A 24,854-nucleotide genomic window follows, 5' to 3' on the forward strand; every position below is an offset into this window, starting at 1 on the left:
CCCACTTAGGCCCAGTGGGATAGGCGGTTGGATATCCCTCTCATAATCCAGAACTGCTGGCTCCCAACTACTCACCTGATTGCCACTAACTGCTTATTGCCTGCCAGCCGGATCACCCCCTAACCACTCTACTGCCAGCCTGATCGATACTTAACTGCTCGCCTGCTGGCCTGGTCACCCCCAACTCTCCTCCCCTGCAGGCCTGGATCCCCCCCAACTGCCCTCCCCTGCCGGCATCTTGTGGCGGCCATCTTGTGTACACCTGGGAGCAGCCATCTTTGGCCACATGGGGGTGGCTATCTCTGTCTTGGTGTGATAGTCAATTTGCATATTACTCTTTTATTAGATAGGATATCCTTTTAAAAGTAAAATTTAATAAATTTTATTAAGTCAGATATATATATATTTAAAAATATATTTTATTGATTTTTTACAGAGAGAAAGGGAGAGAGACAGAGAATTAGAAACATCGATGAGAGAGAAACATCGACCAGCTGTCTCCTGCACACCCCCTACTGGGGATGTGGCTGCAACCAAAGTACATGCCCTCGACTGGAATCAAACCTGAGACCTTTCAGTCCGCAGGCTGATGCTCTATCCACTGAGCCAAACCAGTTTTGGCAGGTATTTTTCTTTTATAACTTGCATTTTTAAAACCTGTTTAAAGAACTTTTGTCAAACCTACTGATCAATAATACCCTCTTCGCCATGGGTACAGATGACCTTTCCAAAAGAATACTTCAGAGTCACTTACTGCAAAGATGACTGGAGATGACCCACATCCTGTTTGTCATCCCTAGTCATATATATATGACATTTTTAAAAATATGGCTAAAAAACCTTTTCTATTGTGTTATAACTTTTACTTGCTTTTCTAATAGTTGTAATAGGTTAAAGACTTAAAAAATCATTCTCATTTTTCAGGATTATAGAGAATTAAAGTACAGAAGTCAAATATTCATCTACTAAGAAAAAAGATAAGAATCATCAGGTAAAAGAAATGAAAGTGTTCTCAACTCTGTGTAAAACCATTCTATTGAAAACAGTGCTAATAAATATATGACAACCAACAGTGCACTTCAGGTAGATAATAAAAATTTAATAGTAATATAACAAAATAAACAAATTTATAAAAGTATTTAGTTTTAGATGCTAGAAATAATATACATAATAAATTCAGCATGGTACTGATAGTGCTGCAAGATTAGATTTTATTGTTCAAATTATAGATTATGCCAATCAGGCTGCTTTGTACTCAAGTTTCAAAAAAATCTACTTTTATTACTAAAAGCATCTGGACTTATACATTGCTACTGAAACCATGTAATGCCTGGCATATTGCAATTGGAGCTGTGTGACTGCCATCTTAATGATCCTCTCACAATGGAAATAAAAAAGGCAAACATTTCCCCTCTTTGGAATAACAGTTAACAAAACTGTCAGTGTCAAAAATAATTCCTTTCTCCTTTTTAATCTCATATAAGCACATGCATGAGAGAATATTAAAAACAAAAAGGACAACTTTATGTTATATGCTAGGATTGATGTTAAAATCCAGAGACTAATTTTTAGATATAACAGTTCTGGTTCTGGTCTTTAAAAAAAAAAAGAAACAGAAGTAATTAACATTTTTAACACCAGGAAATATAATTTTGTTATTTTTTCATAATCAAAATTTTCAATTATTTCTAAGACTGTTTCTATAGCCTGTTTTCACTCAGCTAGTTCAGGAGACACACTGGTTGAAAAAGGGCTGAGAATATAAACTTTAAGGCTAAAAAATTCCATCTCCAAAATGTAAAGACTTAAATAGAGCCCTTGACAAGGTTATTAAATACCTAATTGCTGGTCATGAAAACAAGTAGACAAAAAAAGGGCCACATTTAAATGCTTAAATGGAAAAGCACAGGCAGGTCTTTTACAACGTAAGTAATTCTTTCAACATAAGGACATTTGCTTAAAGTAAAAGTTACCTTCATGATACATCTTCTTCAAAACCATTATGCCTAATTCTGGATCAATGTCTCTTATGCTTTGGTTGGAAGATTTAATATAGTATATAGTCTGAGGGAGGTAACTATAGAACTCAACAAACAAAATAAAATAGATAAAATATTAGAATCTTAATTGAAAAATGTCATGTTTGTCCATCTTTTCCATGCAATCAGCATGCCCATCATAAATCTGACATATCATTTATAAAAGATTGCTACAGTCCCCACTGAAACTTGTTATTCTGATGAGCCAAATTCAAATTCTTTCATACAGGTGAGGATTAAAGAATGTTCTGAAGATTATTCATCATTGTCTGTAAAAAAAAAAAAAAAAAAAAAAAAGGAAAGAAAGAAAAAAATTTAATTTGTTTCCCTGCAAATCAACTGTATGCATCTATTTGTAACAAAAATTATATTTTTTCATGCTAAAGGAAAAGAGCTTTAATGTAATTTTTATTATAATATCACATATTCAGTGTAAAATATTCAGACAATACAATGAACAATAAAGTGGGAAGCAAAAAACCATCTACCCTGTTTCCCCGAAAATAAGACAGTGTCTTATATGAATTTTTGTTCCCAAAGATGCGCTAGGTCTTATTTTCAGGGGATGTCTTATTTTTCCATGAAGACTACGGTACACATTTATTGTTAAATGAAAATAAAGGAAATTTATTACCTGTATACGGTACGGTAGTACGGTAGTTGTCAACACAAACCAGACAAACTGTGAATCCTACAGTATCAAGAATTTAATCATTTATTCAATGACAATCATGTCATCATCTTCTGGAACATCATCATTACAATCCAATTCCTGAATTTCCTGGTGAATTTCTTGTGACTCCATTTCTTTCAAAATCAGTGGACCAAATCTCTCATGTTTAGCCTGGGGGAGGAGGGGCTTATTTTTGAGGGGGATGCCTTATATTTCACTCAGAAGGAAACCTGTAAGTAGATCTTATTTTCGGAGGATGTCTTATTTTTGGGGAAACACGGTATAAGCCAAAGACAACCAACATTAATTTTATACAATTCTTCCCAGATCTTTACCTGTGCATATACAAATATATTTTTTAAAATTATAATAAAATGCAGTTTTGAGACATGAGTTTTCCCCCTTAAAACACATAATGGACAAAGATATGAATAAATAAGTAATAAAATAAGATTATAAAATGTTAATGGCAGAATCTAGGTGGTGGGTATATGGGTGATAACTTGGAAAGTTCTTTCAACATTTCTATACAATGACAATTTTACAATAAAATGTTGAAAAAGAATAAGTCATAGATATATGCCTCAATTTCAATGGCTGAATTTTGTTTTATTTTTATGGATATGGCACAATTCAGCATTTCTATTTAAAGACACTTTGGTTATTTCCTTTTTTTTTTTTTTTGTTCACACTGCTGCATGAATTAAAGCAGTTAATTTAATCCACGATAACAATCGCCATTTTCCACATGCCAGCAAAGGGGATTGCTCATTAAACTCCAAGTGTCATGTCTAATCACTGCACTGCCTCAGACCCTTCACTCGCTCCCACTGCCTCAGGACAGAGCCCTATATGGCCTGCAAAGCCTTCATTATCTGGTCTTTTAAATATGTCTAGCCTTATCTACTTTCATTGCCCACTTTCCCTAAGCATCCCCTTAATTCATGCTTTAGTATCAGTGAATTGCTTATAGTTCTCCTAATGCAATATTTCACATCCCTCTATGAATAAATACACATATTGATTTGGGGGTTAATTCCCATTAGTAATTCAAAATCCAACTCTCATGTCTTCTCCCTTAGGAAGAATTACCCTGAAACATTGCTTTCTTCCAATATAGCCAGATCATTACCTTATGCATCATATATGTTACAGTCAATCACTCTGTATTACAATTTAATTACTATTTTATAATCACACAATGTCTCAAATAGTCAGGAAAGTACAAAGAATAAAGGAATGAACACACACCTACCTAATTCTTAGAATTAATAAAAGTTAACTTATAGCTATATTGGTTTGGATTGTTAAGAAAAATCATATTACAGGCACAGAGTACTCTTCTTCAATCTTATTGACTTCTCTTCTTCCCCAGGGGCTGTATCCTGAGTCTGAAGTGTGTCCTTCCCTCCCGTAATTTTTTACTTTTATTAGATATAAGTATACCTAAATAAAATTGCCTTTAAACATTACAAAAATGATATGCACTAACTACTTCCTCAACTGATCATATTTGTGGGGCTTATCCATATTGATAAAAACTTAGTCCATTTGTTTTAACTGCTCTAGAGAATTTCATTACATAAACATCGTACAATATCCAAAGTGAATGTGCAAAGAAGGTATGTATTTCCTTCTTAAGAGACTACAACCTTGGACATATGCTAGTAACTTGCACCATGCCCTATTATGAGAAAGAGCCACATGAAATGTAACTACTGTAAAAATTACTGAAGGTATTTTTCAGACTGATATAGTACTATTTTATAAAATGGGGTTCAAAATCTCAATAAAATCAGGAATTCACAAGTTCCAGATAATGTATTAATTTTATATTTCCAGCCAAAACTGATTTGGCTCAGTGGATAGAGCGCCAGTCTGCAGACTGGAGGGTCCCAGGTTCGATTCCAGTCAAGGGCATGTGCATTGGATGGGGGTACATCCCCAGTAGGGGGTGTGCAGGAGGTAGTTGGTCGATGTTTCTCTCTCATCGATGTTTCTAGATCACTTTCCCTCTCCCTTCCTCTCTGTAAAAAATCAATAAAATATGTTTTTTTAAAAATTATATTTCTAATTCTCTAATAATAAAAATAATCTGTTACTATTTTGGAGGAAAGCATCTGCTTTACACTAATAAGTCACAACTGACGGGCATTTATAAGGACTAAAACCTGAGTTTTTCACTGACGTCTATGGACTTAGATTCTTGGAATCTGAAAAAAAAATTTTATCCTTTAAAGGAATCAACATATTATTCAAGCCTGAGAAACACTCTATCATAGTCCTCTCTTTTTTAAGAATAATGGGAACCGTTTCCTTTCTTTCAATACCAAAAATAGCTGTCCTCTGCATAACTGACATGTTTTGTCTCATGCACACTGTGACTCATGGACTTAATCAGGTTTCTTGCTTTGCTAGAAAGATCAGCACCAAATTGGTGACTTATTTTCACAAAATGTAGAAACTATTTCAACATACACTTTGTATTCTTACTTCAGTCTTGGATTAATATTATATTGTTTGCACTCGTTTGCCTGATATGTTGAATTTCTCAAACACTTGTTCTTAATTTTATCTTGTATAATATGTATTTTTAAATGCAATCTTTAATGTTTTCAAAACAAGATAAAATCTTATAAAAATTTATAGTTAAATTTAAGCATCAGCATTTTAAACCCTCAATTTCAGTCTACAAATCATACTTATAAAATAACAGAATTTTTTGACCAATATTCTAGAAATATATTCTTGTTCAGAATCAGTTTATAAATTAATTTTGAAAAATTGGGTTCCTTACTTCATGATAAGATACATAAAACAAAAAGACCACATTTTATTATTTTTTTTTTTTCTTAATCCTCACCCAAGGATATTTTTTTCATTGATTTTTAGAGAGAGTGGAAGAAAGGGAGAGAGAGAAAGAAACATCAACGTGAGACACATTAACTGTTGTCTCCCACGCGTGCCTGCAACCAAGGTATGTGACCTTGACCAGAATAGAACCTGCAACCCCAAAGTTCTCGGGCCGACGCTCTATCCACCAAGCAAACTGGCTAGGGCAAGACCACATATTATTGACCTTGATAATCCACTTCATTCACTAAACCTGACTTTAAGTAACACTGAGATTTTTCCAAAGAATTAAATGCTCCCAGAAAAAGGACTTCTGTCAAATAGGATAATCAAAAGAATCTGGTATATAAGCTGTCACAGGGAAATCCCAGAAGAGAACTTTCAAGGTATTTTGTGTAATAGAACATCTTCATTAGACTACATATATCTCTACATTAAGTTCTTACATTTTTCCACCAAATACTGTTATAGATATTTAACAATTTTTATGGAGAAGTGCTCCCTTAAGTTTCTATTGATAGATTTCACAGCAACCATCATTAATATAAAACATTTTACTTTTATTTGCTATAATCCTAAGGGGGCTAAAAGAAACCATAATGAAGAATAAGTGCAGCACTAATTACTGGCTTATGAAGGAAGACTGGTATATATTCAATGCATTACTTGTTGCCAACAACCCTAACTTTTTCTTGACAGTTATTCTGTTAAAAAGAATAGTACCGAAAAAAGTGATTTTTTTTTAAAATTCTCACCTGAGGACATGCTGAAAGAAAGAGAGGGAGGGAGGAAGGGAGGGAGGGATAGGGAGAGAAAGGGGAAGGGGGAGGGGGAGGGGAGGGGGGGGGAGGGGGGGAGGGGGGAGAGAGAGAGAGAGAGGTAGAGAGAGAGGGTGAGGGAGAGAGAGAGGGTAAGGGAGAGGTAGAGAAAAAGGGAGAGGGGGAGGGAGAGGGGAGGGGCGATCTGGCGGTCTAGTCGGAGTGCGGAGAGGCTTCGAGAGCGTCGCTACTCGCTATCACCGTTCGCTTTCGCTAACCTCGTTTGGTAAGGGTTCTCTTTTTTTAGTCTTTGGAGTGGTTTTTCTTTTTTCTTTCTTTTCTTCGCTCTCTCGCCTCCTCTGAAGCTGAGAGAGAGAGAGAGAGAGAGAGAGAGAGAGAGAGAGAGAGAAATTGATGTGTGAGAGAAACATCAATTGGTTGCCTTCTGCACATGCCCCAACAGGGGATCAAATCTGAAAGCCAGGTATGTGCCCTGACCAGGAATCCAAACAACTACCTTTTGGTGCACGAAATAACATTCAACCAACTGACCAACTGCGCCACTCAGCTGGGCAAAATACAGTGATTTTTGAAGCTATAAGATAATAGTACTGACTGTATCTGAATATATTCTAATTTTGATTTATCAATAACTATTAAGAGTTTTTACAGGACTTACTTCTATTAAAACAATCCAGAGAAACATTTTTTGTTGAGCTTTAGAAAACACATATCATAAAACTTTAGGAAAAAACAATGTAAATAAGTCTACATAATTATAAAGCTTCTCCTCAAATTAAAAAAATATTGAATTTCATTTTAGTAAACAATTTTTCATGAGTTAAACTATCAAATATTTTTATAAGAAGCATTGCTCTGAAATACTTGAACTGAATATTAACAGCTCTATTCCTAAGGAAATCCAGGCATTCATCATCTTATGCCCAAACACACCTACAGTTTCAAAAAAGATTACTTCCTATCTTGGCACTACCATCCAGGATACTGCTGCCAGATTAAACGTTATAAAACACCTCATTCATTATGTCAGTTTTTTTCAGTTCAAAAGTCTTCACTGATTTCCTCTATGTATTTTACACACTTCACACTGTCAGATCACAAAGACTAATTCTCAATAAGAAGCTTCTAATATAGTCAATTTAATCCTAATATACATTAATCAGTTCATTCTAAATTGTTCCCTTTATATTTCTTTCCATTTTTCACAAACCAACCTCTCCTTCTCTAATTCCTACTGTAATAAAAAGTATCTTAGGATGAGCAATTATATGTGTGTATATATATTCTATAATAATAAAAGTGTAATATGCTAATTAGACCGAACTGCCGAACGACCTTCAGGATGTCCTTCTGGACAACCTTCCAGATGAGACCCTTGCATGAATTTCGTGCATCAGACCTCTAGTGTGTGTGTGTGTGTGTGTGTGTGTGTGTGTGTGTGTGTGTTTGTGTACTCTCACCTGAGGATATATTTTTATTGATTTTGAGAGAGAGAGGTATGGAGAGAGAGAGAGAGAAACATCAATGTGAGAGAGAAATATTGATTAGTTGTCTCCTGAGTGTGCCCTGACTGGGGATCGAACTCACAAAGGTTGAACTAGCCGAAACCGGTTTGGCTCAGTGGTAGAGCGTCGGTCTGCGGACTGAAAGGTCCCAGGTTCGATTCCGGTCACGGGCATGTACGTGAGTTGCGGGCACATCCCCGGTAGGGGGTGTGCAGGAGGCAGCTGGTTGATGTTTCTCTCTCACCGACGTTTCTAGCTCTCTATCTCTCTCTCCCTTCTTCTCTGTAAAAAATCAATAAAATATATTTAAAAAAAAAAAAAAACAAAGGTTGAACTAGCAACCTTTGGTATACGGGACAATGCTCCAACCAAATAAACAACCCAACCAGGGCTATATATAGTTTTAAATATTTACAACTTATATCCCAAGGAAACATGTAAGCAAAAATTAGGTCTTTTACTGTCCAGAGTAATGAGGTGCGAGGCATACTAGTACAAGAAGTGCACAATAACTACTTTGAAAACCAATCTAAGTACATTAGATTGGAGATCATATTTCTATTTTTATAGCAAAGGAAAGTGAAACTATGACAAAATTAATCACTCAGTGTCACATGATTAGCCTCCCAACTAGTCAGGACTGTGACACTGGTCCCTTGGTTCCATGGTAAGTGCTCTTGAACATATTTAAAGAGAAACCATTTTTAACTAATAACTTTTCATAAAGTCTTAACATATTTTTGAGTGATTCTATAGGGAAGTAGTTCCCAAATACAAAAATGGGTTACATTCCAATTCTTATAGATGAACTTTTCTTACTCTGAAAGAGATTATATTTAGTATTATTTAGGATAAACTTTGCATATTATTGAAGCTCATCAATTTATATTTCTCATGTTGTTTTTTTGCACATTTATTTAAAATATAAAGATGGGAGGAAATCTTACCTTCTTGATAGGCCCCATCTGCCATGACTAAATGAAGAATCTTGGCATAAAGATGCTGATGTTCGTTTCCCAAAATATTCTGAGCTATTGTTGAACAAATCTCTATATTTTCATCTTCATCTTCATGAACAGCCTATACCAAATTTCCAAATATAAAGTAATATTTGAATATTATCTTTCTCTAATTGGATACTTTGTTAATCTTTTACAATAAATTTACTTACCAATAAGAATTACTGACATTTCACTAGTAATTCAAACAGAGCATATTTCAAAATTAAATGTTTTTAACTGACATTTCACTTACCTTTATTTTCTCATAAACTTCAAAGAACTTTTCAAAGCCTATTTCCTGCTCCAGATGAAGTCTCAGCTCCTCTAAATGGTTAAAGACACTGTCATATTCACACTCACTAGTTATCTCACCATCACTGTTATCTAAAAAACATTAAAAAGATATTTTACAATTAAAAAAAGCAAATCAAATCTCTCTCTCTCTCCTCCCTCTCCCACCCTCTCCCCCTCTCTCCCTTTCTCTCCCTAAAAAAAATGATAGTAAAAAATAGACTACTTTGTACTTTAAATATAAAGTTTTTGTCATTATATTTTTTTATTTATACAGGTAATCAATCTACACAAACCTGTCTTGATAAGAACATTACTCTGAACATCTTTTCTTTTGATAGAAATAAACAGTAAACCAGGATATAATAAAAGCTTCCCTAGAGATGTCATCAAATGTAGAAAAAAAAAGGGGGAGGGGGGAGAAAAAGCACACTAATATATTCTACATCATGGCGACCAACCCTAACTACTATTTTTTAAATTAGATATTAAACATGAGCCAAAATATTAACAAGCATGCAAAAGGCAGACAACTTAAAATGCATACCATAAAACTTTAGTAAAGCACCTAAAAAGTATTATAAATGCTCTGTATGTTTTATGCACTCCAAAGGTACTTTGAAAAATTCCAGTAAAAGCCAAAACTGGTTTGGCTCAGTGGATAGAGCGTCGGTCTGCGGACTCAAGGGTCCCAGGTTCGATTCCGGTCAAGGGTATGTATTCGATACATTGGTTGCGGGCATATCCCCAGTAGGGGGTGTGCAGGAGGCAGCTGGTCGATATATCTCTCTCATCGATGTTTCTAGCTCTCTATCCTTCTCCCTTCCTCTCTGTGAAAAATCAATAAAATATATTTAAAAAAAAGAAAGAAAGAAAAATTCCAGTAAAAACCAAAATTACTGAAGGATCATTTCTTTACACATAGTTCTTCTTCCCAAATAAATGCAGTTATTGGAATACACAAATTTTCTTTATATCTTAGAGGTAATGCTATGAATAAAGAATAATTTCTAAACCAAAGTTTAAAAAGCTGCTTTAGTCTTATCCCTTCTGGTTAACCACTATATGTAGAAACTCTTTGCAAAACATAAAATACTAAGAAAATTAAGTTATTATCTTTATTACTAAAGAAATAAATCAAGAAATAAATATTATTCTGTCAAGAAACAGAATAAAAATGCTTCAAAAAAGCATTTCCATAACTTGATGGGGGAAAAAATGGAACAACTGTATATGTGCATTTGTGTGAAAAGAAAAAGAATAAATATAAGTCAGACAAAGAAGCATGCTTCAGTTTTATTTAAAACTGGAAATGGTTCAGCCTGACTGGTGTGACTCAGTGGTTGAGCATCAACCTATGAACCAGGAAGTCATGGTTCAATTCCTGGTCAGGGCACATGGCCCGTTATTGGCTCAATCCCCTGTGGGGGGTGTGCAGGATGCAGCCAATCAATGATTCTCTCTCATCATCGTCATCGATGTTTCTATCTCTCTCTCCCTCTTCCTTCCTTTCTGAAAACAATAAAAATATATTTTAAAAATAACAAAAAAAAAACACCTGGAAATGGTTGATATTAAATATCAGAAAAACAAACTCTAGTTGAAATATGTGTACACACTGGAAAAGGAAAAGGCCCACCACAATCATGATCACATACCCGAGTGCCACTCTTCATTGAGAGCGCTTTCGCTGCTGGGATTGTCCTCCTCATCGGCTGGATCTGTCCCATTCACAGTCTGCTCTAGGTCACTGTTCTTCAGGACTGATTCTTCCTCCTCGCTATATTCCTCCCCAGGTTCTTCTCTGAGTAACTGCTCCATAGAGGCCTGAAGCTCTTGTAAATCTGTGTCAGTTTCTTCAAACACACTGAAATGTAAAAAACTAAACATTACTAAAGCCCAAGTCTTTCTACTCAAACACTTAACACTCCAATACTTTTCTTTTATGTAATTTTGAAAGTTCAGCAAAATCTTGGTGTGGATGTATAATAATTGCACACTATACAAAAAGCTATCCATATAAACCCTCACTGGGCATCTGAACTCTTAGAAATGGAAATACTTAGGGAATTATATGTTCAGGTTAATTGGATGATTTAGTAAATAAAATGGTCACCAGAAGTCTTATCTTCAGATGCTTATTCTTGAAAATATTTCTAAAGTATATAATAAGTAGACTTTACTGTAATTATAATACTTTAACCATAATAATCTTATGTGGGGAATCTTGTTTACAAGAAAATGCTCAGAATATTAATTCTATTTTCATGAAAATATAGATACTGAAATGAACTAATTTATGCAAATAGTATTATACATTTATATAGTACTTTAGTTATATCCTATTATTTAAATCTTATTCACACAAAACTCACTTAAGAGACATAGAAACTATGAATCAAAGTGTTTAAATGATTTATTTAAGGTCACACAGTCAATAAATGACAATTATAGGACTGAAACCTAGGTCCTCCGATCACTTCTATAATATCCCCAAAATGTACTCACACTCACAACGTTCTCTCTCCTATGATTTGCTTCTTTCTCCTAAAGTGGCATGTAAACAGGTTAATGCCTTTCCTAAAGTTTACAATCCAAATAGACAAATGTTCACTGAAGAACTAAAATATCAACAATATTATGTGAGACAGTGAAAAAAATTTCCATTAACAGAAAAAGAAAATAATCTTTTAATGTAGAAATATCTTTATTATGTACTTAGGTGTACAAACTCCTACACTTAGACTTTGTAGTAGCTATAGAAAAGCAAAGCATCTATGAGGAAGAGAGTATCTAATTTTTTTGGATCATCCTACTAGTAGCATTTAACTGACTACATTTAATTACAAAAGTAGTATAACAGTCACATCTGCTATGTACCATTATCACATGACTGAACATTGACGTATGGATAAAACCCTCTAGTGGCCGCCGGACTAGAGGACTTAATGGCCTCCATAATGGTGGTAAAATAAGCAGGACTGCTAAGTCTGCCATTGCAAGGAAAAGTGAGATTGTGATATGAAATGAACATTTCAAAATGTGTTTTAGGTAATTCAAAACCTGGTCTCAAATTCACCTTTTAGTAGGCTTTCTTAATAGTCAATTTTGAATAAAGTTTGGATTTAAATAAATTAATTTTCCCCCAAAGAAAACATCAAGTGAAATTTCCTGTATAGACATGGAGTAACTTACTTTAAAAAAATAACTTAGTTTTCAAATTTTAAAAAATCATGTTAAAGCCTTCTAAGTTAAATTTTAAAATAAAATTGTAATCAACTAGTAATTAAAAGAACATAAGCCACAAATGATAGTTCACTCAGATAAAATCGGATGACTTTATAAAAACTGAGGAAAAAACTGCTACCTAGCACTTTGTCAACCATAAAGATGCTGAAATGTGTCCTCCAATAAGCGTAATAAAAAGACAGTTAAAATGCTTAATGACCAGAGGTATGCAGAAGAAAACAAAAGATAAAAAGGCAACTTTTCCTCTAAATTTTGAGGGTACCAGCAAAATTCTACAGAACTCCTTAAGAATTTTAAAAAAGAAGGCAGAATTTAAGAGATAAAATTTGGTTAGAGATTTAAGAAGGGGTAAGACTTAAGAAAAACAAAGAGGAAAATAAAATATTGCAGATGAAGTAACCCTGCTCAAATATTGGGTATTATAGGAGGGGAAATGATAAGACTGATACAATGCTTTCAATCAGAATAAAACACCAGTTCTTTCTATTGAATGGCAGAGATGAAAAAGGAGAAAATTTAATTTAAAAAATCAGAAAAGAAATCATACAACTTCTAATATTTTGAATGTATTTCCTGGTGACTTAAATATACTGTATCTCTCAACCACTTTATTCCAGTGTGTCCTGGTTTTATTTCCCCCTAAAATTTATATAACACTTGTCTGGGGGTGAGATGGCTGACTGATATTAAAGAATGTGAAGTAGGATTACTGTCTAAGGGCCATCACTTTCAACCATTCTCAGAAGTATTGGTTAAATGACCCTGCTAGATTTTTAGATTCCCTATAAGTCATGTGAAAGTAATTAAGTTACTTACATGTAGAACACACAAGTAAGCAAGTGCACACACACAACCAAACAACTATCCCACCCACTAACTCCTCACTGCCATGGTTTTGAAATCATTCCCATCAGGAGATAGATGAGGATGGAGCTTTCTGGTCACTTCCTGGGGAATTGTAGTATAGTAAGTAAGCACTTCACAAATTCCCACTACAACTCCTATATCATGTGGTATTGTACTATTTAATAATCATTATTCTGCTAACATTCATTCACTTAATATTTATTAAGCACCTACCAGGTGCAAACCATTATGCTAGATGCTAAGTGGTGAATAAGACAGAGAACACCAAGAGAAACCATTTCCTTATATTCTCCAAGTGAGAGTAAGTCATACTATATTGAGGCAGAAAAACATATCAAAATTTGCATGGCTGTAGCTGAAATATGCTGTAAAAAGCTAAAGGAGTAGTGAAAAGTTAGCTACAGATCATTTTTAGAAAGTGTCTAGGTAAGTTACCATTTCTAGGACATTTATAAACTCAGAAATGCTGTTAGTGTTACTATCTATTAATCACTTCGCACTCACATGTCTTCAGAATCAGAAGGTCCTTCTTTAATGTGCTCGTCTTCAATGTCATCCATTTCAAGGTTGTCTTGCTGGACATCTCCTACCGTGGGGACATCCATCAGTGTTCTGAACAGCTTTGAGAGATCTGGAAGTGAACACGTCCTCAACATCTAAGAAAAGGCAACAGATTTCTTATCAGGAGTATGATTAGAAAATAAAAACAAAAAATTATAAAATGAGAGCCAAAGATAATTTTGTTATTTTATATATATATATAATGCTCACTTGCCCAAGATGAGAATTCTTTTGAATTTCAGTGAGGAAACTAAACTTGGAGTTATGTTTGGGATTCAACACATAGGTTTCAACATAAGGTCACCTTTAAAAGGTAGGGAGAGGTGTTTATTTGGGATATACTCAGAGCATGGAACTGGAAATCTGTCAGGAATCAGGCATTGCTAGAAAATGCCAGTCTGCTTCTTCTCACTCGTGGTCCATATTGTGCCTTCATGGTATCTCTGCCAAGTCTTCCTTTACTTTCCTATGGCCAACCCTCTCTCTATATATAGGGTGTCCCCCCCAAAAGTATAAACACACTTTGAGTAATTATAAAGGAATTATTTATTAAAATAATTTCTTTTTCAAAATTGAGCAATCAGCCATTAAGTGTGCATACATTTTTTGGAGACACCTGTATTTTTCCCCAGATCTTAAAAGTTAATCTGAAGTGTGGCTAAGCACCATTACACGTAATTGATGGCTCTTTGTACCACTTCATCACTAGGAGTTGCTGGCTAGCCAACAATGGTTAAATCAGGGGCCTCAAATTAGTAGGGGGAGGTAGGGGGAGGCAAAGTCCTAGCCGGTTTGACTCAGTGGAAAGAGCGTTGGCCTGGGGACTGAGGGGTCCCGGGTTCGATTCCAATCAAGGGCATGTACCTCTGTGGCAACCTCGATCCCAAGCCCTGGTCCAGGTGTGTGCGAGGGCAACCAATCAACATGTCTCTCACACACTGGTGTTTTTCTCTCTCTTTTCCACTCTGTCTAAAAAAACAATGGAAAAATATCCTCAGGTGAGGATTAACAACAAAAAAGCCTAACAATGCTACATGAACAATGGGCTGTGGGTGAAGCCTTTCCTACCTTCAGAAGGCTAAGGACACTTCCATGTTCATGCTAAAAATCCTTGGTAGCAACAGGTGAGAAGGAACTCAGCAAACCCAGCTAAGGAAAAACCCTGCATATAGTTGAGGTGTTTACAATTTGACTTTTTTGTTGGATAAGACTAGGAATATGAGGAATGGCTTTTGTCCACTAACTTTCAACCATTAGAATGTCAATGGACATACAGGACTACAAAACAAGTATGTAGTATAGTATAAGTCTCAGGGTTGGGTTAACCCAGTGGTCGGCAAACTCATTAAGTCAACAGAGCCAAATATCAAAGTACAATGATTGAAATTTCTTTTGAGAGTCAAATTTTTTAAACTTAAACTTCTTCTAATGCTACATCTTCAAAACAGACTCTCCCAGGCCATGGTATTTTGTGGAAGAGCCACACTCAATGGGCCAAAGAGCCGTGTGTGGCTCGCGAGCCGCAGTTTGCCGACCACCGGGTTAACCCTAAGGACTCTGTGAGATCTGAAACATGACTCCCAAGGCCCTGATTAATAGCATATACACCAGATGGGAGACTGTGAAAACACAACATTTAGCATATTAATGAAAATTTATCTACTTGGACAATTTTATTGGTACAATCTGTTTTTGAGAATAAAAAAGGATAAATTTCCATTATTGGAACATAATTTACATTTAAAGCACTCAAGAGGAAAAAAAATGGTTTCAATCGGCAAGATGATGAAGATACACTGCTTGTTAAAGCATTTAATAGAATTTCTTTTGCTGAATCTCTCACTGTCAGCAGAATTTATCCTTGACTTATTTATTATTCCCACATTACCCTCCCTATCCCCTCCTCTCATGCTCTCACCCCCATTGTCTGTGTCCACTGGTTAGGCTTATATACATACATACAAGTCCTTTGGTTGGTCTCTCCCCCTTAACTTTCCCCTCCCCTACCTTCCCTCTGAGGTTTAATGGTCTGATTGATGTTTCTCTGTCTCTGGATCTATTTTTGTTCAACAGTTTATGTTGTTCCTTATATTCCATAAATGAGTGATATCATGTGATATTTATCTTTCTCTGACTGGCTGATTTCACTTGGCATAATGCTCGCCAGTACAATCCATGCTGTTGCAAATGGTAAGAAGTCCTTCTTTTTTTACCGCAGCATAGTGTTCCATTGTATAGATGGAACCACAGTTTTTTAATCCACTCATCTGCTGATGGGCACTTAGGCTGTTTCCAAATCTTAGCTATGGTAAATTGTGTTGCTATGAACATAGGGGTGCATATATCTTTTCTAATTGGTGTTTCTAGTTTCTTGGGATAAAAAAAATGTCATTTTTGTAGTATAGTATTATTTGTAATCATTTTATAATACATATTATATAGAAAAGCAGGTGAAAAAACAATTATGCATATATTCTATTTTGGTAAAAAGTTATATATAAAAATTATATATATTAAAGGTAACATAAAATGATATGTAATTTCTTTATTTCTATTTTTAAATTCTTTATAGAGATAATGCTGTATTTCCTTATCAAGAAAAAATTGGTTACATTTTTAGCAAGTGAGAAAAGACAAGATGTCTGAAAAACTTAGAAAGTGCACATGAACCTCTATTAATCTTTCGATGTACAAATTACTCAATATGCTACTTCTATCCATTTAAAATACATTGCTTAAACTTAGTCTCATACCAAGATTGGAAGTTGACTTGGGTAGTGGGAAAGAAAGATAATGTAAGAGGGGTCTTTTGCTAAGTAAAAGAAAACTCTATAAAAAGAACCTTGAACAGGGAGCCAATAGAAGTCTTTGTCCTGATTGTTTTCAGGATCTCAGATGATAAAATGGGAGTTTCTTTGTTGTTTCTATAAGTTGTTTTGATGTATGTCTGAGTATAAGTGCTTGTGTTTTTAAGGGATCAAAACTCAATATTATAGTTTACCAAAGAAAAACAATCCATAAAAATGTTATCAAATGAATAACATTTTCCATGTGAGGAGCATACTTGCCTTTGGGTTGTTTGCATCAAATAAACCAGTTGAAAGTCCAATCAGCAAGGAATTCTTGTTTTTCTTTTTTGGTGGTGAACCAGAGCGAGATCGAAGTGGAAAGGATTCTTCTGGTGAATACAGAATGGACTGAATTTGAGAGACTACATTCAAGTGTTCTGGGTGACTCACTTTATGGAAAAATGGTTCTGGTTGCATAGATTTATCTACATCACATTTAGAGTGCGGAGAATCACCTATTCCAGGTTCTGTGGTGTAAAGCAAAAATATGTGATAAACTTATATAGCACTTAAATAAAATTTCTAAGTTATATTGATAAGACACAATATTTAACACAAGTTCTAGCAAAAAACCTTCATGTCTACCAGAAAAACAAAATGAAAATATATACAGTAGTCCTCACTTAATGTTGCCAATAGGTTCTGCAACTTTAACTGAAATGACATATAACAAAATCAATTTTACAAGAGGCTAATTGAGATAAACAACAGTAAGTTCATACTATGTCTCATCAATGTTATAAAGAAATGACTTTAAACAAAATAATGCTATTAGAGGACCTGCTGTATGTAATTGTGCTATCTTATAAATAATCTTTAACAGGATATAATGTCTCATTTTCAGAAAAAAGATTTAATGTTATACACTTCCATCACATTGGAAACTCTGAAATGTACACACAGATGCAAGAAAATATGAAGAAACATTGTTTGGACACATATTTAATTTCAGTTTATCTTTATTCCTGTAAGTTAGATAGAAAAAAAGTATGCTTTTTATATTTTAATTAATACTATTGAAAATAAGACAACTAATGAATGTTCTTAGTATACTGCCTTAGTTTTGAGAAGCAATTCTTTTCATTTTGAACATTTAATAAAATAACTGACCTAAAGTTTTATTGCTCACACTATCAAGCAATCCAGGCTTATAAATGCAGAGTCCAGTGCTCTATGTCTATTACATTTTTTAAGTGATTAAGGTGACTGATAAGGAATAGTTTCTATTAATACATTGTCCAAATAAAACAGGTTAGTGTTCACAACCTTCCAGAATGTAATTAGACCAATACAAGGATGCTTACCTATATGAACTTCATTAAGTTGATCCACCTTCCTTAAGATTCCTTCTTCAGAAACTTCATTTTGCTGAATAGTGATCCTATCTTCTAATCTGTCACATATAGGTATACCAGTTAAAAAAAAACACACACGAAAAAAACTTCACAGTTTACTAGAAATAGCATGCTCAAATATAAAAAAACAGAACTCAAGTTCACTGGCATGCTGTGATTCCTCTTCTCAATATTTTTCTCATTTATACGTATACTTCCTCTCATAAGCACAATATGTTTTTTACCCCATTCAAACCTTCACCAATCATAATCATTCACAACAACCTCCCTCACCATTTCTTATAACAGCTGAAAATCTCTTACACACAGGGGTCCTCAAACTTTTTAAAGTGGGGGCCAGATCACGGTCCCTCAGAGAGCTGGAGGGCCGGACTATATGAACTACTAATTCCTACTGTAACACCTCGGCTGCGCTCACTGCCCAAAAAACCTGGCGGGCCGGATCAGACTCCTCTGCGGGCCGCATGTGGCCCGAGGGCCGTAATTTGAAGACCCCTGCTAGAAGAAGAATATATTCCAAAAGGTAGCAATAATCTATCCCTGGGTTTGGTTCATAGGCAGTTTGTTTGTTTTTTCTTAATACTTTTTGATCTATTTCAAATTTAAGTAGTTTTTACTTTTTTAGTTATAAATTTTGAACAATTTTCTATTTTTACTTTATTAAATATTTATTTTTAATCATACAAGTAATACATTTCTTCATTCAAAATGTAGTATTCCTTGGTTCCTCAAAAAGATAAACACAGGATTATTATATGCTACAGAAATTCCACTCCCAAGTATACAATGTATTAAAAATTACTGAATTGTACATTTTCAAATAGTTAAAATGATACATTTTATGTTATATAAATTTACCTCAATTTAAAAAAAGTAGTATTTCTTTTACGACACCCCTAACCACTCAAATCCTAGTTTCCCGTGTTACTATCAATTTGGTGGACATCTGACCATACTTTTCCTTTAAAATTACAGACATATATATCTACATATATAATGATTTTACATAGAATTATATTTTCTAGTATATGGAAATGTTTTATTCAATATAAATTTGTTTCATTAATTACTCAATATTTTAGACCTATTCCATATAAACAGAACTCACAGAAAATAGAAGTGAAACTTAAACATTTGAAAAGGTATGTTTTATAAGAGAGATAAACTAATACCCTAAGCCATGATACTAACAGACTGGCAAAAATAAAAACTCTGATAATAAAAGATTAGCAAGGCTGTGGGGAAAATAAGACGTTTTGTAGATTTTTTTTCTGAAAGCATAAATAAGTACAACCTTTGGGGAGAACAATAATTGAATTACAAATGCAATTTATAAAAATGGAATAGACCTATTAATTACACAGCTATGTATCTATCCTATAGATATATTTACATTCATGCAAAATAACTTTATTAAAAGGTAATTAATACATTGTAGCATGTAATATGAATCCATAAAGGACTCTGAGTTGTGATTTATCCATATAATGAAATACCAAGTAGTCATAAAATAGAGAAAGCACTGTATGTATTAATATGAAAAAAATTCCTGGATTACTGACTAAAAATATAAAAGGTTGAAAATACTGTGTACATTATATTAACAACTATATTTAAAAGGAAGGTGGACTATATATTTGTTTTTGCTTATGTACATATTAAAATACCTGGAAGGAGGAGAGAGTGGGAATTTGCTGGATGGGGATAGCGGTGAAAAGATACTTCTTACTGTATACCTTTATATATTTGTTGATTTCTGAAGGTAATGTCTAAAAATTAAATTATTTTTGGCCGAAACTGGTTTGGCTCAGTGGATAGAGCGTCAGCCTGCAGACTGAGGGGTCCTGGGTTCGATTCCAGTCAAGGGCATGTACATTGGTTGTGGGCACATCCCCAGTAGAGGGTTTGCAGGAGGCAGCTAGTCAAGGTTTCTCTCTCATCGAGGTTTCTAATTCTCTATCCCTCTCCCTTCCTCTCTGTAAAAAATCAATAAAATATATTAAAAATAAATTAAATAAATAAAAATTAAATTACTTTTAAAAGGTATAGAATATAGGGTAATATTATGACAGTATTTTTTTAAAACTGTATTTTTATTCATTTCAGAGAGGAAGGGAGAGAGAGACAGAGATACAAACATCAATGATGAGAGAGAATCATTGATCGGGCATGTGCCCTGACTGGGAATTGAACCAAACCTCCTGATTCATAGGTAGACACTCAACCACTGAGTCACGGTGCCTGGGCCATAATAGTATTTCTTAGAAGGGAATTATAGCCCAGACAGTGTGGCTCAGTGGTTGAACATCTACCTATGAATCAGAAGTCATGGTTCAATTCCCGGTCAGGGCATATGCCTGGGTTGTGGGCCAATCTCCATTGTGGGGCATGCAGGAAGCAGCTGATCAATGATTCTTTTTCATCAATGATACTTCTATCTTTCTCTCCCTCTCTTTTCCTTTCTAAAATAAAAATCCCATATTTTTAAAAAAAGGAATTACAAAATGGGATCCAGGTTTTGATATACAAGAAAAAAGAGGTAACATACTCAGTTTCCTTTGTTTCTTTATTCTCACTAGTCCATACGTCAGTGACAGGGAAAGGTAAGCCATCATCTTTCTTTGTTCCACATGGCTCTTCTAGAACTTCTGTTTCCAAATCATCAGGTTCTGAAAGCAAAGGCATAATGAAAAATGTCTCAAAGCAAAATGGGTTTAGAGAAAATGGAATAAATTTCTATAAATTATCATTACCTAATTTGGGGGCTAATATATTAATGATAACAGGGAAAAGTGTTGTGTTAACTCTAGTTCAGCTGCCTTTGAAATGACAGATTTTTCTTTTTGCATTTTTCATTGCAATAAAAATACTACAAACAAATATTGCACACTGTATTTTTATTAGTATATAAAATTTTCTCTTACTTAAAATTTTAGTAATATAAACTTTGCTTTGAAAGAAGGTATAAAAAGTAGTTTAAAAATAATAATATCTGTGGTTAGGAACAAGGGAGAAAAATAGACTGTAATATCATGGATTAATAACTGACAGGGAAGTTCAATCACCAAAATCTATCTTCGAATCCCCTCCTCCCCCCCAAAAATCTTATTACCTAGACTTTTACAGTGATATTAAGAACATAATTGAAGTACACTAAATCTAATTTCCTAGACCTTCAAACAATTAATAACCAGGGTACTACCTCTATTTTCTGGCAATGGCTCATTTTTTACCTGGTTGATATTTCCTGAAAATAAACAATAATGAGAAGAGTTTTTCTTCTTCCTTTGTTAACTCCTCTCCAATTCTGATACCAATGCTATCTTATTGAAGCCAGCAGCATCCTCTCTTTTTCCCTAAAATTCAAATACTCTTTCTAGATTTAAAAAGTTTCCAATTAGCAGGCCTATTTAGAAATATAATTTATATTGTATCAATCCTTAAAGTTATCTTTTATTCAAATTACTTTTTGGGGTTACTCATATAATAAGGTACTAAGCACTTGATGGAAATTCTTTTTTATTTACTTTTTCTTTTATTTTTTTTAATATGATTTTTTACAGAGAGGAAGGAAGAGGGATAGAGAGTTAGAAACATCGATGAGAGAGATCAGCTGCCTCTTGCACACCCCCCACTGGGGATGTGCCCACAACCAAGGTACATGCCCTTCACCGGAATTGAACCTGGGACCTTTCAGTCCGCAGGCCGACGCTCTATCCACTGAGTCAAACCGGTTTCAGCTTTATTTACTTTTTCATGAACAATTGTTCTGTAGCACCTTAATCATATAAATATGACTCATTTTACAAAATAGATTTGTGATTGTATTGCTTGCTAAGTCTAAAATATTTACCATGTGTCTCTTTTTAGAAAGTTTGCTGCCTCTTGCACTAGGCTATATAGCCTCTATCCTATGCCTAAAAGTGGTTTTTTAAATAAACCGCTTATGATACCTACTAACTATGATTCTAATGAATAAGAATATTTATTGTGGTGAATTAAAAGTAGTCACACATACAGCAAGTCTCTGACATCTGTCTCATCTAGAAAGGGGCCTCTTTCTCCCCTCCCCTTGAATTTGGCCCGGTGCTATGATGGTCTTGATCAAATGAGTATGACTGAAATGTTGTTATGTCTGCTCTAGATCTAGCCTTTAAGAGAACTGGCATTGTCCACCTTGGAATCTGGAAGCCAAAGCCACCCTAAAAAAAGCTATTAACTATTCAGAAAAGACTGAATGGCAAGGCCATGAGACTAAAATGAAAAAAAGGAACTCAGTTGAGCAGGCCCAGCTGAGCCCTGCCAGGAAAGGGAGCGACATCATCTTGCACCCCAGATAAGCCCAGCTGACAGAGGAAAACCCCTGAGTGATGCCTGCAATTGTTCTTCTCTGGCAATTAAGAATTTTTCCACATGTCAGAGAAGGATCTTCCCAATTCCTAACTCACAAAAGTGTACGATAACATATAATAGTCATTTTAAGCCATTAAGTTTTAAGACTAATTTGTTTTCCATGAATAGATAACTGAAACAGAATTTCTTATCTGAAAAATGGGTGCTGACATGACAAAAGCCTAAAACATGGGCACTGGCTTTGGGACTGGGCAACAGCAGAAGTTGAAAGGCTTCAGAGGGACAGTTGGTGAGAGACTGGCCAGTGAAAAAAAGTTATTGGAGGCTAGAAAAAAGGGGTTTCTTGTTATATAGTAGCAGAAATTTTGGTACCTGTGAAAATAAGAACAGAAAATGTTCTTAACAAGCTCAGTGATTAGCAAAGGAACTATCTTAAGCAGAATGTTAAAGTGAGAGCTACCTTTTCTAATAGTCTCTGATAAAGTGCAAGACAGAGATTGACTGAAGAAAGAACTGTTTGGTTTATTTTTGGAGAATATTTATTATTGAAGAATTTAGAGGAGAAAACCCAAAATAATTCCTTCTAGGCTACAAAAATTTATTGAGGAAGTCGTGGCCAAGAGTTTCATAGACAAATGAATTCGTTAAATGATAAATAGCACATCCCCTTCTTTGAGATTCATAGGCACATTAAAATATTAGAAACTTAAAAAAAGAAGAGATTAGACGAAACTCATTTGGCTCAGTGGATAGAGTGTCGGTCTGCTGACTGAAGGGTCCCAGGTTCAATTCCGGTCAGGGGCATGTACCTTGGTTGCGGGCATATCCCCAGTAGGGGGTGTGCAAGAGGCAGTTGATCAATGACTCTCTATCATTAATGTTTCTAACTCTCTATCCCTCTCCCTTCCTCTCTGTACAAAATCAATAAAAAAAAATATATATATATATATATATATATTAAAAAAAGAAAAATCAATAAAAATATATTTTTTTTTAAAGAGAAGAGATTATAGTATTATTCAATTAAATACAGCTCATTTTGACCCCTTAACACATACCATCCACATTTCCTTCAAGTTTCAATGACATCAGTGGAGAAACCTCCCTAAACTTTGGACTGTTTGTCTCAACAGAAGATGGGTTCATTTCAAGTGAAATACAATTTGCTTGTTCTTCTCCAGCAATTAAGGGTTTGTACTTCTCCCCTTCAGGAGAAATCTCTGAAACAATAAAAATGAAAAATCATGCTACATTTTCAAAGGTTTTTTTTGTTTGTTTTTTGTTTTTGTTTTTTTTTGTTTGTTTTTTTAACCAGTAACAGCATTTAGAGAAAAGTTAAAAAATTGCATTCATATAACAGGTAATTACTGGGTAAGCTCTGTTGTATATAAGAAATTAGTAATTAATACCTTACTCCTCCCTTTCCACCTTGCAATGTCCAGTATTCATAGTCACAAACATTTTGCAGTCTCTAAATATCTTTCCTGTTATATAAATCTTACTGCCACATAATGAATACTACTTGGTTTTCTAATATTATATAGTATATAACAGCTTCCAAACACAAAAGAAGAAAATTTAACTCTTTCATAAAATCATCTTTCCCCCCCCAAACATATGATTCTTCTCTTCTAACATTCATCATTAAATCAATGTTAAAAAATAGTTACATCATTTTTCTAGTAAATGTTATGCTAATCTATATTGTACAATATGATTAGATTTTCATTACGTACATTCCCTTTCTTCTAAAGTTACCAATTGACTCATCTTTAAATGCAGTTGCTTTTTTAATTATTTATTTTTCATCAGTAATTAACAGGAAAACATTGTTACAGGATTCTCCTAATATGGTCAGGCACAGGAGATACCATATTTTTTGGGCCATAAGACGCTCCGGACCATAAGACGCACCAGTTTTTAGAGAAGGGAAATGAAGAAAAAAAGATTCTGAAACAAATAGTGTCCTAAAATATTTTATGTGCATTAAAACCCAACATCACAGTCATAAACACATGTAATCAACCCTGTAAAGTAAACAGCAGCATTTAGAACCATTTTAGAGCCGGGCAAGCACACAGAGACCACACAGAGCCGGGCAAGTAAAAAAACTTTTTTTTTTTAAGTATATGTGTAGGCTATATTTGGACCATAAGACGCAGGGACTTTTTCCCCCCACTTCTGGGGGGGAAAAAGTGCATCTTATGGTCCGAAAAATACGGTAATTGAGTCATCCCTTTTTTCCTCTTTAGAGAGATCTCTTAACTTCTTAATCTAATTGTATAAGCTGCCCTTCTGTTTGGAATTCTCTTTATTCTCAAGAGTAGGAATCTATTTCTTTCTTAGATTCTTTCTTCTTTTAATCCTTTTCCTTTTACCTCACACCATACATCCTGCCCATCCTCCCTTTCTTCCTTTTTGTTTAATCCCTCATTTTATTTATTTTTTTGTGGATAACGTCCTGTGGTAGCTTCCTAAT

At 34.4% G+C, this 24,854-nt stretch overlaps 1 protein-coding gene across 10 annotated transcripts in view; it reads right to left on the bottom strand.

The window, feature by feature from the left end:
• Positions 1-1,078: 1,078 nt before the first annotated feature.
• Positions 1,079-24,854, bottom strand: part of NEK1 (NIMA related kinase 1) — a 117,043-nt gene continuing 93,267 nt past the window's right edge. For 7 of the 10 annotated variants that reach the window (XM_036424101.2, XM_045576393.1, XM_036424099.2 and 4 more), the window contains 9 exons: positions 23,434-23,595; positions 20,571-20,691; positions 17,972-18,060; positions 16,887-17,134; positions 13,762-13,913; positions 10,800-11,008; positions 9,104-9,234; positions 8,797-8,929; positions 1,079-2,308 (listed from right to left, as the gene is read on the bottom strand). In XM_036424101.2, the coding sequence (XP_036279994.1) occupies positions 2,295-2,308; positions 8,797-8,929; positions 9,104-9,234; positions 10,800-11,008; positions 13,762-13,913; positions 16,887-17,134; positions 17,972-18,060; positions 20,571-20,691; positions 23,434-23,595 (1,259 nt within the window). In that variant the 3' untranslated portion in view covers positions 1,079-2,294. The remainder of the gene's footprint in view (positions 2,309-8,796; positions 8,930-9,103; positions 9,235-10,799; positions 11,009-13,761; positions 13,914-16,886; positions 17,135-17,971; positions 18,061-20,570; positions 20,692-23,433; positions 23,596-24,854) is intronic. The other 3 variants (XM_045576397.1, XM_045576396.1, XM_045576395.1) reach the window with 2 other exon arrangements.

Source organism: Pipistrellus kuhlii, unplaced genomic scaffold (assembly GCF_014108245.1).
Source record: "Pipistrellus kuhlii isolate mPipKuh1 unplaced genomic scaffold, mPipKuh1.p scaffold_m20_p_8, whole genome shotgun sequence".
Taxonomy (NCBI): Eukaryota; Metazoa; Chordata; class Mammalia; order Chiroptera; family Vespertilionidae; genus Pipistrellus; species Pipistrellus kuhlii.